Raw genomic sequence first — 13,814 nt, 5'->3', positions numbered from 1 at the left:
ATCTACCATTAAAAATACGGTAGAGATGTTTTTCAGTTTACAGTATACTTAAGAGAACTATGAAATTCACAGTAAAAACTGGCAGCTGTGGTTGCCAAAAATATACCGTTTAAAATACTAAAGAGATGTTTTTCAGTTTACGGTAAATAGAACCATTTAAGTAAAAAACTGGCAGCTGTGGTTGCCAGAAATTTACTGTTTATAATAAGCTAGAGTTGTTTTTCAGTTCACGCTATACTTAAGAGAACTGTAAAATTCACTCTAAAAACTGGCGACTGTGGTTGCCAGAAATGTATAATTAAAGATATGATAAAGATGTTTTTTAGTGTATGTTATAGTTATGACACTGTAGAAATCACAGTAAAGAACTTGCAGCTGTGGCTGCCAGAAATCTACCGTTAAAAGTACGTTAGAGATGTTTTTCAGAACTGTAAATTTCACAGTAAAAAAACTGGCAGCTGTGTTTTTCAGAAATCTAGTGTTTAAAATACGGTAGAAATGTTTTTCAGTTTATGATATAATCCAGAGAACTGTAAAATTCACAGTAAAATACTGCTGGCTGTGTTTGCCAGAAATCTACTGTTAACCGGTAGAGAGGTTTTTCAGTTTACGGTATTATTAAGAGAACTGTGAAAACTAGCAGCTGTGGTTGCCAGAAATCTACCGTTAAAAATACAGTAAAGATGTTTTTCAGTTTACGCTATAATCAAAAGAATTGTAAAATTCACAGTAAAAAACTGGCAGCTGTGATTGCCAGAAATCTACCGTTTAAAATACGGTAGAGATGTTTTTCACTTTACAGTGTAATTAGGATAACTGTAGAATTCACAGTAAAAACTTGCAGCTGTGGTTGCCAGAAATCTAACATAAAAAATTTGGTATAGATGTTTTTCAGTTTATGCTATAATCAATTAAACTGTCAAATTCACAGTAAAAAAAAAAACTAGCTGCTGTGTTTGTCAGAAATCTACCATTTAAAATACGATAGAAATTTTTTCAGTTTATGATATAATTAAGAAAACTGTAAAATTTACTGTAAAAACCTGGCAGCTGTGGTTGCCAGAAATCTACAGTTAAAAATACAGTAGAGATGTTTTTCAGTTTACAGTATACATAATATAAGTTTAAAAGATAAGGTATAAAAATGACATAAACTGAGCTTGTATCATTTGGATTATTCACATGACACATGAATATGTATTCATATTCAGCGAGGGCAAAAAAGTGTGATCACAACACTTTATGACAGATCTTGAACATGAATGTTGTTATACACCATAATACTGCACATACACACATCTGTGGATGTGTAGAACCCAATAGAGGAAAAAAAGAAAAGAAAAAAAGATATCCTTCACACTGTACTTCAGCATGAACAAGGTGTTAATTGCTAAGAAACTGATTCTGTGTAGGTTTAATAATTGTCTTCATTCCTCAAGATTATTTATGCTTCAAAATATGCTTTTATAGAGTTCAATGTCTCCCCAAGGCATTTGTCCATTATTTTGCTGCAGCTTATGCATTTATTCACTTCGCCTCAGGTTTTTTTTTTCAAATGCCCACATTAATAGTGTCACCAAAAGTGTTCTAATTACGCATGAAACACGATGTATGCAATTACAAGGATCCCAATTAAGGCTAAAAATGAAATGGTTTCATGTGCCTTTCCTTGAAGGACAGAGACTTAAATAGAATAGCTGATGCTTTGTTTAGATGAAATCAGCTCATAAAATAGATAAATTGTCCACTTTGCTTTAAAGAAACACCCCATTTTATTTTTCCTTTTGAAAATAAGACAATTTTACAACTCCCTTGTGCAGTAGGTGATTGTCTTCAGAAATATATTTTTTTTTATTGTGCTGATTGAAAGTCTCTACACATTCCAACAGTACTGATTAAAGTAACTGATCTAAATGTATTTATATGTATTTTTATATTCTGGGTAAGGCATATGAATAAAAAAAGTTCATTCAATTAAAATATGCCTGTTAAACAATTCTAATAATTCTGATAAGTTGCCCAAACTGCCTGTCAGTAAATATAGATTTGTACATCTGCACACACTGTTCATGCAGATCGAGAGAGAGAAAATTAAAACCAATTGCTTAATCAAAACTTTAAAAAATCCTGAATAATTATTGGGTTACTTTTACACGCTGGAGGAGATAATGTTATGTTCATAATTATTTTAGGCACGCAAAGCTGATGTAGATTGTGTTATTTTACGAATGGGTTATATACACAGAAGTTTTTTTAAGCCACTGAAATCTTCCAGCAAAAGATTGATTTGACTATTTTCAATTTTATAATGTACCTTTTACAGCATAGATAATGTAGATTTTTATAAAGTTTAACAACAAAACATAAGTAAATATTGCTATTCTGCCTAGTCTGCTTTACTGAGGTGAAGTTGGTTCTATATTCACATTAGTTCATTTTTTGATGATGCGCTCCCTATATTGTTTACCCTGATGCTGCGAATATTCGGTATATATAGCATGTAAGTATGGCTTAGTTATAAGAGAAATTTCTGCACTCCGCCGGCCAACCACTAAGCATGCAGTAGTCACTACACTAGCCCTAACAAAGCGTGCAAAAGACCAGCGATCCTTGCATGCATGAAATATTGCACATGATGATGAGTTTTGCTTGCTACACAACTGAAAATGTGCTGGATATAAAACAGTTTTTTGTTCAGAAGTATAAAGCACTATAAAGTTTTTTAGCTGGCGAATGGCATGATTGTCATCATTAATGTGCTCATTCATGATTTCAGGAGGTGTGGCTATGGGCGGCAGGGGAGGGACTGTGTTTCAAAGATTTTATGCTCATGGAAAGTGTTTAGGTAGATCACCTACTGCACCTTAAAACAGTAGTTTTATCATTTTTGTAACCCATTCAGCCAATCTCTGGGTTTGGCAGGAGCACTGTTAGCTTAGCTTAGCATAGATCATTGAATTAGACCATTAGCATCTTGCTCAGGTTATTTAATTATATGTATTTTGTAGGGGTGTAACGATATTACAAACCGAACCGAAATATCGCGATACATCAACCATTAAACATATCGCAAAACTTTTGTGTATTAGTAATGTATTAGTAATGAAGAGCTTTTGTTCTAAATATTATATTCTAAAGTTAATATTTTTCAAGTGCATGTCATGTGACTTGAACCACACTGTTACCAAATGCAGGATGGCTGCATCGCATAGTATTGAGATTGCATATCCCCAAGACACATTTAAGTCAGCTGTGTGGGAACATTTTGGTTTTCCAGTGAAGTACAGGAATAGAATTTGTGTTGTAGACAAAGCGCACGCCCATCACGAAACGTACTTATAAGGAATAGCATTAAAAAGTGTGGTAATTTCACAATTTGAGGGTGTGAGCAAGACACTGACAACAGAACTGCCAACAAAAGTATTTAATGTACAAAAGTGAAATCAGAATAATGGCCAAATATATACAAAAAAAGAGATAAATATTTACACTAATAAAAAGAATAGAAAAAGTAGCAAATTCAAACAAAGTATCAAATAAAAAAAGAGTAAAACTGGAGTAAGGGGGCGATAGTGAAGCCAAACAAAAGAAAGAAATATAGCAAAACAGTTTTAACTCATGAATAACCCCTTACCTCGCTAGAAACTGTTGAAAAGAAAAAAGGTCTTCAGCGCCCTGCGCCACATTCCTCCCTACTGAACTATAGAAAAAAATAAATATACATTTGACCTTCACCTGATGTCTTTAACAATACTTTTTTTTACGTGTTTGCAAAATGGAAGCCGTACGACATCTTCCCTATCCACCTTACTCTGAGAAAAGAGTGAACTTGAGGCGGTAACTCAATATGACGGGAAAGAGCTGAGCCAAAAAAAAAAAAAAAAAAAACAGAAAACAAACAAACAAATCAATTGTAATAAAATTTTTCAATAAACAAAACAAAAAAAATCTCAAAGTGGGCAAAAGTAATGCAAAATAATTTTACTAAAACGAAAGTTAAGCAAAAACAATGAAAATCATAATCATGTCAACAAAATATACGAAAAACGAGATCAAAGGAAAAGGCGCTTTCTCCCGCTCTTTCTGACATGCTTTTTATATCCCCACGCCATCTCCGCCTTGCTTCCAAAACGTGGCCAGCTGCTTTGAATAGCCTATGCGTTCGCTCACATAGCATGTTGTAGGAATGAACAAGATTCTCCTCGCAAGGTGCTGCAGTCTTGGAAATAAGCGATCCCAGTTTCTCGCAGAACGATGGCTGATTTTCCTCTGATGACTTCTCTAACTGAAACTTTGTAGGCTACTGTAGGCTACTCTTGCACTTTATCCATTCATTAGATCTACAAACTCAGGTAAAAGTGTAAACAAACTACAAACATGGCGGACACGCGAGAGCAACCATCAAGTAGAGAGGCATAGGTAAAGTTGTTTAAATGACTATCAATTAATATATAGCCCATTGAAAAATATTTAAATCGTGTTATATTTCATCTATAACAACATGGTGAACTTATATCAAGATATGTTTGGACATTAACTTCTGTATGCATCATTATCGAAAGACCTGAGGAGATTTCTCTGCATGAAAGACTCACAAATGAATAAGGTAGGTAATTAAATATGAAAGAAATGGGGATGATGTGTCGAAATGATTGACAGGGGACATAACAAGCAACATAACAATCTGTTAATGAGGAAATAGTATGTCCCAAAACTTGCATACTCTTCTGTTACACAATCAAAATATATACTTTTTTTTCATGAAAAAATTACATACTTGTAGGGTGTATGTGAAGTGGTACACAGCATATGTAATGTAGAGATGTACTATTTGAAATCAAAATAAGGCTGACATAGGGATGTAAAAGATAAATGATGAAACGGTTATTTAAAAAAAAATAATAAACGTGCTGTTTGTTTTTGAAAAAAAAAAATGCACAGCTCATGATCCAGCAATTTGGTGCAGCTGTTATTTATATGGCCACATATACACAATAATATAGCACTTACATAAATTGCATATAAATATAATTTATTGCTCTAAATCCCCTGATAATCTGCCTTCAGTAAGATATCATTTAAATGCTTAGTTTTATGATGAAAGCTATGCAATTTTAATTGTGGTGGATAAAAATGTAGTGCAGTAGACCTAAATGCTGATTGATTTTATAAACAATCACATTTGAATACTTTTTCCCCCATATTTATTAATTTTAGATCATGTTGAATAGATTTTACACCAATGTTTTGATTACTTAGGGTACAGAATGTACATATCTGTACATGAAATTATATGAATTGCAGGGCTCAGTTATTTTTGAGGTAAAAAAGATAAATAATTTTACATGATTTGTCTTGTATATCATATTAGTTTCATTGTTTTTTCTTTCAATTATTCAAAGTCAGTCATTTTAGACTGCAAAACTAAAAAAAAAAAAATCTACGATCCTGCAGGGATTGATTGTCTATAGCCTGTTGTACAGTAAATCAGATTTAATGTGCATTTGGGAAAGTAAAATGCACATACCATTTTGCCAAACTTGTAATGTGAAGTGCTTATAACCAGCTGTTGTCAACATACTATATATTTTAATGGCTTCCCGTGGCTTTCCTCCAAAATAAAAGCTTGATGGTTTAGCAGTTGAAAATGAACCATTCGGACAGCTGTAAATGTTAGACATTTTACACTGTTCTGTTTTTACACTTGTACTTATAAATATTTATTCTTCCAGTTAAGTCTTATTTGCATTTGAGTGTAATATGCATACATGCTTGTGCTAGTAATTTTTTAAACCCAAGGGCAAGAAACTAAATTCAAATGAATCATGAAAATTTTTCATCTGCGCAAACAGTGCTGGCATGAGGTCCTTTTCTGATCCAGTTCTCCTGGCTTTTCTTCAACAATTTTTCTTATATTAAATTTCCTTCTATTTTTCAGTCTGAGATCTAGATTATTGTTAATAAATAAATAAAATAAATGAATTAATAAACTAACTACCTAAATAAATAAATACAAATATTAACTCAAGATTTCCCCTTATTTGTTTTATTTTATTTTATTTACATTTTTATTTATTTATTTATTTATTTATTTATTTATTTATTTATTTATTTATTTTATTTGATATTTGATTTTATTTTATATTTTATTTTATTCTATTCTATTTACATTTATTATTTAAATGTATTATTTTATTTGTTAGTTTATTTATTTATTTATTTAATTTTATTATTTTATTAATGTCTTTTTAATTTTTTTAAATTTTCTTTTAATTCATTATTTTAATAAACTATTTTATTTTATTTCATTATTTGATTTTATTATTTAGTTACATTTTTATTTTATTTCATTAATTAATTTAATTTAATTTAATTTTATAGTACACTCTTAAAAATGATGTGTTAAAAATTTACACAAAATATGTGTTAAACAGTTCGTAACACATTTTGTGTTACTGCAGACACATTGTGTGTTAATATTGTGCTTAAGTGTTTACACAATGACTGTGTTAAACACATTTAAACAGTATGTTGGAATAAAATGCATTTTTGTCTGGAGTCAAATGGCACTGTGTTATGTGTTTATGTAGTTTATTTATCATAATGGTAATATAAAATAAGCATTTGTGAAAATGTGGCTGAAAATTCTGTATTTCGGGATTTATGCTGTGTATTTGTGCACGCGCATGCGCAGTGACGTTCTTTTTCAACCGTCGCTCTCCGGGAGCTCTGTCGGATAATGCACCTCTCTGCCTCAGGTGAGTGAAATTAATTAAAATTCGGCTACGATAGTAAATATTTCTTCCACTCTGCGTGAGAATGTTTTGTGTTAGTTGTCCAGGAAGTTATTTTTGTTACTTTTATTATGTCTCCATGTTTCATACTCCAAATACACGGGTGACTTGGCAACTCGGTCATGTACCATTAACTTTAGCCGCCTAAGCTAACGCATCTGGCGCGTCTATTGCAAAGCTGCTATGGCACTCGGCAGAATTGTTAATAATAAGTTACATATTTAAGGTGAAAGACTGACCCTAAATATGTATTGCATTTTGGTATGAGAGTTGCCGTCACTTTAAAATCTCCGGCTTCGCGTCACTTTAAAGCCTCCGCATCACTGACACTGGAGGTAAATTAACGATACCGGACACAATTTATACATTAACGTTTTAATCATAATGTTATTTGATATAAAACATAAGATGCCGCTTTGCGGCAGGAATTTGAACAAGAATGCCTTTCCATATCATTAGTTTGGCGCTTTGTACAGACACCAAATGGCGCCGCTGTGTGAGCAAATTCATAAACAATATCTAACGTTAAAATATGAAGATCTTTATTGTAATCAACATTGCGCGCCATTTTGTGCTAACCGACTAGTCATATACTATTTAAAATCTGCTTTTTATTGTCATACTCATTGTTACATGTGTTTGTTTTCTCATTGTGCTTGTATATACATGGATTTCTCTCTCTTTTACTTAGATGATGGAAGTCGAGGAGCAAATTACAGTCACTTTAACAGTTTTACACCGAGTTCTTGCAACTGTCTTCATAGACGAAAAGGAAATATGGAGAAAACTATTCACAGTTGGCAGTGTTGGAGATCTGATAGCCTCAGTCAAACCTGAACTGTCTCAACAACTATCTCTTGATCGAATATTGAAATTTGACACAGATTTTCAAGAGTTCATTGACACTGATGTAAATGCAGGAGTACAGGAGCTTGACAAATTTCAAATGTATTAACGTTATATTGCAAGCAACACCCCGGACTCATTAGAAAGAAGTGTGCACTTATTACAGGTAAAACATTAATATCTTTCTCCCTTTATATTACTATAGATAAAAGTGAACATTTCAATAAATAAAATGTTTTTGGCATTTCTAGTGTCCTTTAACAGATTCAATTCAGACTGGCACCACAACTAGTTTGCTGACGCTGCTTGAAGAAAAAGCCCCTACAATCCTGAGAGAACATGAAGAGACTAAGACGCTGTCGATTTCCTCAAGAAAGATTCTTGTTAAAGTTGCTGTCAGTGACCTTGTAGAGAAACATGGATTGTGAGTATGGTTTGTTTATTCCACGTAAGGTGTATTTCTTTGCAAATTAATTAAATTACATTTATTTAAATAAGTTATATATTAAAATAAATTCTACATTTAAAAAAATGTTTTAAATAAATACATTTAACAATCAGTTTATCCCAATCAATTCTAAAGTACCACTGTTTAGTCAGTTTTTTATGTTTGTGAAGGAGCAATTTGTGCAACTGTATTTTTATTTTTTATTTTTTATTTTTTTTAGCTATCCATCTGGTACAGAAAAGCTGGCTCTAGCAAAAGAGATTGTGTCATTGTTCCCCTTGTTAAGGATTCAGGTGCCCTTTGGGGAAAATGAGGGACATGTAAGAATGTTTTTTACAATATAAACTGAATTGTTTAGGAATGTGTATGCAAGTTGCTCATGTATACTTGACTTTAACTAGTTCTGTTTTGCATTACTAACATCAGGAGCATTTTTTTGATGGGCCATCACACAGTGGATTTATTGAAATGAGATTACGTAACATCAGACGGAAGCTTCAACAGAGCCAGCGGGTGTACAGTTTGAAACGTCGTCATTGTACACCGCAACCTTCTTTACCAAGTCCAGATGAAACTGTACCAAGTGAGTGGTTGACTCTGATAAAGAGGATGCGACCATCACCAGAGAATTCATCATCAATAAAGACTGCAATCAATCAAACCTTCAGTTACCGAAGGAGATGGATAACAACAAAATCCCCAACTGTTGCTGAAATCTTCAAGGAATATCCTAGATTTCTTGACATGCCAGCTTTGGTAATAGACATGCTTAACTAAGACAGAACTTTACACAAACATTTTTCATAATTGTAATATTAATATTTCTTTGTTTCTGATTTTCTTTCTTTCTTTCGTTTGAAGATGGACATTGAATTTTCCAAGCTCACCGATGGGAAAGAAGACTTGTTTATCCGGAAATGGGAAGGGACGATAATTCCAAGACTCAAGGAAATAGCATCCTCGGAGAAGAAAAATGACATCAGACACTTACTGGAGAAGGCTGAGAATCAGCATGATGGTATGAGTTTCAGCCAAAATGTCTGTTGCATGTGCATACTTTTCTAAACATAGTTTAAATGAGAAAATTTTATGTGAATATTGATATTCTATTCAAGATAAAATATTAATTTCCAAAAAAATTTTAAATTCTTTTTTTGCATGTGACCTGTATCTTCACTTCAAGATGAACTGTGTTACACTATGTTGAAGATCCTTATTCATCTTCTTCCACCCACTGCATCTGGGAGAAGTGTTGCTGGGAGTAAATGCTGTGTGACTTCTGCTGTGTCCTACCTGTTGGAGCAAGTGCCGATATAGTTTTTATTGTGTTAGCTTGTGATAAATAAAATTGTTTTTAATGGAGCAACATTTTCTAATGCTTTTCATTGTTTCATTTTTGAAGGCTGGTACCAACGTTACATCTTTGCTCGCTGAATCCATGAATGGGACCCTGAAGTCAGCTCAGCCGCAGTTGGTTTCCATCGGTTCTCTAGGACATGGATCCCAGTACGTAATTGTGGCAAAGAATGACTCTTTTGCTCTTCCACTTGATGTTGAAAGCCTGACCTGTGCTGTAGACAGACTTTTCAAATTCTACTGGCTGTGCAACCTTCAGTATCCATGCCAACTGTCTTCTGTTTTTTCTTTTTTTGAACATATATATGACCTGTCTTTGTCCCAGTCATCTTGCAAACGATCAAAGGTCATGGAATTGATTGCTAAGGTGCAGTCTCGTACCTAATTGAAATAAGCATGTACACCTGTCCAAAGTGTCTTCAAAATGATTTTGTTGAAACAAAGGGGTTAATTTGGCATTTAAGGGAAGTGCATGCACTCTCTGATAGTTACAACCTAACTTTAATTTGTAGTCAAAATGGTTGCCCAAGAACTTATCATAATTTCAATTCCTTTTTAAAAAATCTGAACAGAGATCATTTTAAAACGAATTCATGCCCTTCTGAAGAGTCAGGACATACAAAGAACTTAGATATATCCTATCAAATTGATGAAAGCAGAATAAATAATTTTGAGGATAATGTCTAAAACAGAGCTAGTTCCTCAGAGCAGTTTAAACCTAAAAGACTGTGCTGCAGCTTTTGCTGCCAGCATGTATGCCTCTTCTAATGTAACTTATACTGATGTTCAAAAAAGTATAACCTGCACAAAAGAAGTTATTGATCGTACCTTAGGTCATTTGCAAGAAAAGACTAATACTTTACTTAAGAACTTGGCAGTTCCGCTAGATAGTGCTGAAGTTCAAACACTTATGAAGGATTTTGACAATGCTAGAAACATGTTTGGTGACATAGATACTACATTTAAACTAACTAAGTATTTTTCTGACAATTTTTCCTTTGAGAAACCAACAGAAGTGTTTCTTGGTCACAGATTAGATTGTCTTAGAAAGAATGGGGGGAAAAGCCAGGTGCTTGTGCCTGTCACATGTCAGTACATCTCAATAATTAACACAATTAAATTTTTATTTAGTTGTGACAAAATGCAAAATATGTATATGCAGTCTTGCGGTGAACGAGATACAATGCATGATTATTGTGATGGTGCTCAATATTCTAAACATCCTCTTTACCAAAACCATCCAAATGCATTACAAATTCAGTTATACTTCGATGATTTGGAAACAACTAATCCTCTTGGATCTAAAACAAAGATTCATAAAATGGGGGCTGTTTACTTTGCTTTACGAAATGTGCCGTCAGAAAAAAATTCTGTACTTTCCAATATCCATTTATGTCTCTTATTTAATTCTATTGATAAAGACATTTATGGTTTTGACAAAATTTTGGAACCTCTTATAACAGACTTAAAAGAAATTGAGCAGAATGGTATAGAGGTCAAACTACACGATAAACATCAATTACTTTTTGGAACAGTCTGTTTGCTGACAGCGGACAATCTTGCCTGTCACTCACTCTGTGGCTATGTGGAAAGTTTCTCTGCAAACCGATTTTGTCAATTTTGTCTAATTGACAAATCAAGTTCCCAGATTATTTTTGATGAAAATAATACAGAGAGACGTACAAGGGAAAACTATGCATACCATGTACAACTCAATGATGCAAGTGCAACCGGTGTCAAACATAACTCATTCCTAAACAGCCTACAGTATTTTCATGTCACTGAGAATATTGGTGTAGACATTATGCATGATGTGTTGGAAGGAGTCGGACCTCTTGAGGTCAAATTGATGCTGCGGCATTTCATTTATGAAGAGAAATGTTTTTCTCTGGAACTTTTAAATGAAAGAATAGCAGCTTTTGACTATGGCTATGGAAATCAAAAAAATAAACCTAGTGTTATTGTCAATCTGAGGACATCTGAAAACGCTATTAAGCAGACTGCATCACAGATGTGGTGTTTACTACTAGTCTTGCCTTTTCTGTTAGGTGATTTAATTGACACACAGAGCCCACACTGGCACCTTTTCCTAATGTTGAGGGAAATTTGTGACATAATTTTTGCACCTGTTGTGTCAAAAGGGCTTGCTGTCCATCTTAAGCAGCTAATAATTGATCACCATACACAGTTCAAGATTCTTTATCCTGAAAGGAATCTAATTCCTAAACATCACTACATGACACACTACCCGAGTATTATGACTTTATTTGGACCGCTTTCAAAGTTGTGGTGTATGAGGTTCGAAGCGAAACATCACCCTCTTAAGCGACATGCCCAAGTTGTTTGCAACTTTTGTAATATTTCAAAAACACTGGCTCATAAACACCAGATTCAGCAAATGCACCAATGGAAATTAAGCTCGAAACACAATTCTGAGATGATTGTACCAAATGCTTTCCTAGTTGTAATTGCATCTTTGTATAAGGGTGACAAATTGCTTGACAAGCTTAAGACAGATACACATTTTGAGACTCTTACTTACACCAGTTCAATTCATGTGAGTAATAATATCAGTTTTTTGGGGACAACATACCAGACAGGATCTGTTCTGACTTTAAAAGCAGATGAAAGGGGAGAACCATTATTTGGTGAAGTTATACACATTATTCCCCAAAGTGAAAGAGAATGCGCACTTATGTTTCTGAGAGTTTTAAGAGTTAAGTATTTTGATGAACATCTTTTTTCCTTCAGTGTCATCAGAACAAATGATTTTGACATGGCTTTGCTGCCTGGGGACTTAATAGATTACAGACCTCTAGACATTGTGACATTTTGCGATCAGCAGTATGTAACTCCTAAATACAAAATTTTGTTTTAAACATGTTAGTGGTTGAAACTTTGGTAACACTTTATAATAACTACACTATAAATCATTTATTAAGAATTAGCAAATAGTGAATTTATTCATTTAAGCATTAACTCTACATTATAAGACATTAGTAAGCGGTTCATAAATACAATTACAAATGCTGTATTCTTGACTTATAAGTACATTTATAATGCGCTTAACAATTGTACTTTTATACTTTGCTTCTGACTAATTTTTCACTACTGAATTAAGGACTGCATTATTTACAAACCATTTGTATTTGAAAGTTTGAATTATGAAACTACAATCATTGAGCACATTATAAATGCGCTTATAAGTCAAAAATTCAGCCTTTTGTGGCTGTGTTTATGAACTGCTTACTAATGTCTTATAATGTAGAGTTAATGCTAAACAAATAGTGAATTAACTATTTGCTAATGCTCAATAAATGATTTATAGTGTCGTTACTATAAAGGGTTACCTAAATGTTTAAGTGTTTTGACTAGATTTGACAATGATTTATTTTGTTAAGACAAGCATCTTACATGTAGGTGAATGCATAAACGTTGTGCTATGGTTACTTATTTCTTTCACTAGAGAATTTTAAAAAATGTATATGTTGGGAACTGTTTCATACATATTTGACAGTTTATATGGCGTGCGTAACAGATACAAGTTCAATTTAATGAATGCTTTTATAAAGTGAGTTTTTATGTTATACAATGAATTGTTTGTACAATGAAATGCTGTAAAACATTTAAATGCATTATTTTCATGTTAAAAAGGAAAAAATAAACAGTATGTAAACAGTGTTTAATGTTTCCTGTGAGATTTTGTATATTAATTTATAATATATTTTACATTCAAAATTATAAAAACTGAATAGTAACACACAGTTGTGTTAAATACATACAAAAACAACACATCTGTGTGTCAACTTATGCTGCACATTAATGTGTTACATTAAATGACACATTTTGTGTGTTAAACTTAACTCAACATGTGTTGTCCCTGAGCACACCCAGGACATGTGTTGAAAATAACACATGTTGTGTTGTTTTCAACACATTCGTTTTTAGAGTGTATTTAATTTGATTATTTAATTTGATTATTTAATTTATTTTTATTTATTTTTTTAATTTTGTTATTTTATTTTATTCTTTTTTCTTTTATTTCATTATTTTAATTTATTATTTAATTTAATTAATTTTTTTCATTTTGTTGAATTTTATTTTATATTTTATTTACTTCATCATTTAATTGTATTATTTTAATTTAAATGTATTATTTAATTTTATTATTTTAAATGTAATTTTATTATTTAATTTTATTATTTTTAATTTAATCTAATTATTTTATTTGATTTTATAATTTTTTAATTTAATTTTATTTTATTTTATTTACTTTTTTAATCCAGTGACCATTGTTGATTAGGGTCATGGTTTCAGCATTCAGGTCATGTGATTCCAATATGGCGGCCACCATAAGGGATAACCATGTG

General features: G+C 32.4%; 1 protein-coding gene across 2 annotated transcripts; it reads left to right on the top strand.

Annotated features, from left to right (window-relative positions):
- Positions 1-6,701: 6,701 nt before the first annotated feature.
- On the top strand, positions 6,702-13,125 carry LOC141379114 (uncharacterized). 2 transcript variants are annotated; one of them, XM_073931783.1, is made up of 8 exons: positions 6,702-6,758; positions 7,486-7,806; positions 7,892-8,064; positions 8,309-8,408; positions 8,515-8,844; positions 8,950-9,106; positions 9,272-9,389; positions 9,491-13,125. In XM_073931783.1, exons 5-8 carry the CDS (start codon positions 8,557-8,559, stop codon positions 9,528-9,530), a joined length of 603 nt encoding a protein of 200 aa, XP_073787884.1. In that variant the 5' UTR covers positions 6,702-6,758; positions 7,486-7,806; positions 7,892-8,064; positions 8,309-8,408; positions 8,515-8,556; the 3' UTR covers positions 9,531-13,125. The 2 variants fall into 2 exon arrangements, with proteins under 2 accessions (XP_073787884.1, XP_073787883.1); XM_073931782.1 differs by having other exon boundaries at positions 9,272-9,393.
- The last annotated feature ends 689 nt before the right edge of the window (positions 13,126-13,814 follow it).

Source organism: Danio rerio, chromosome 19 (genome assembly GCF_049306965.1).
Source record: "Danio rerio strain Tuebingen ecotype United States chromosome 19, GRCz12tu, whole genome shotgun sequence".
Classification (NCBI taxonomy): Eukaryota; Metazoa; Chordata; class Actinopteri; order Cypriniformes; family Danionidae; genus Danio; species Danio rerio.
The sequence above is the reverse complement of the archived record's forward strand: the minus strand, read 5'-3'. Positions and strand labels throughout refer to the sequence as shown.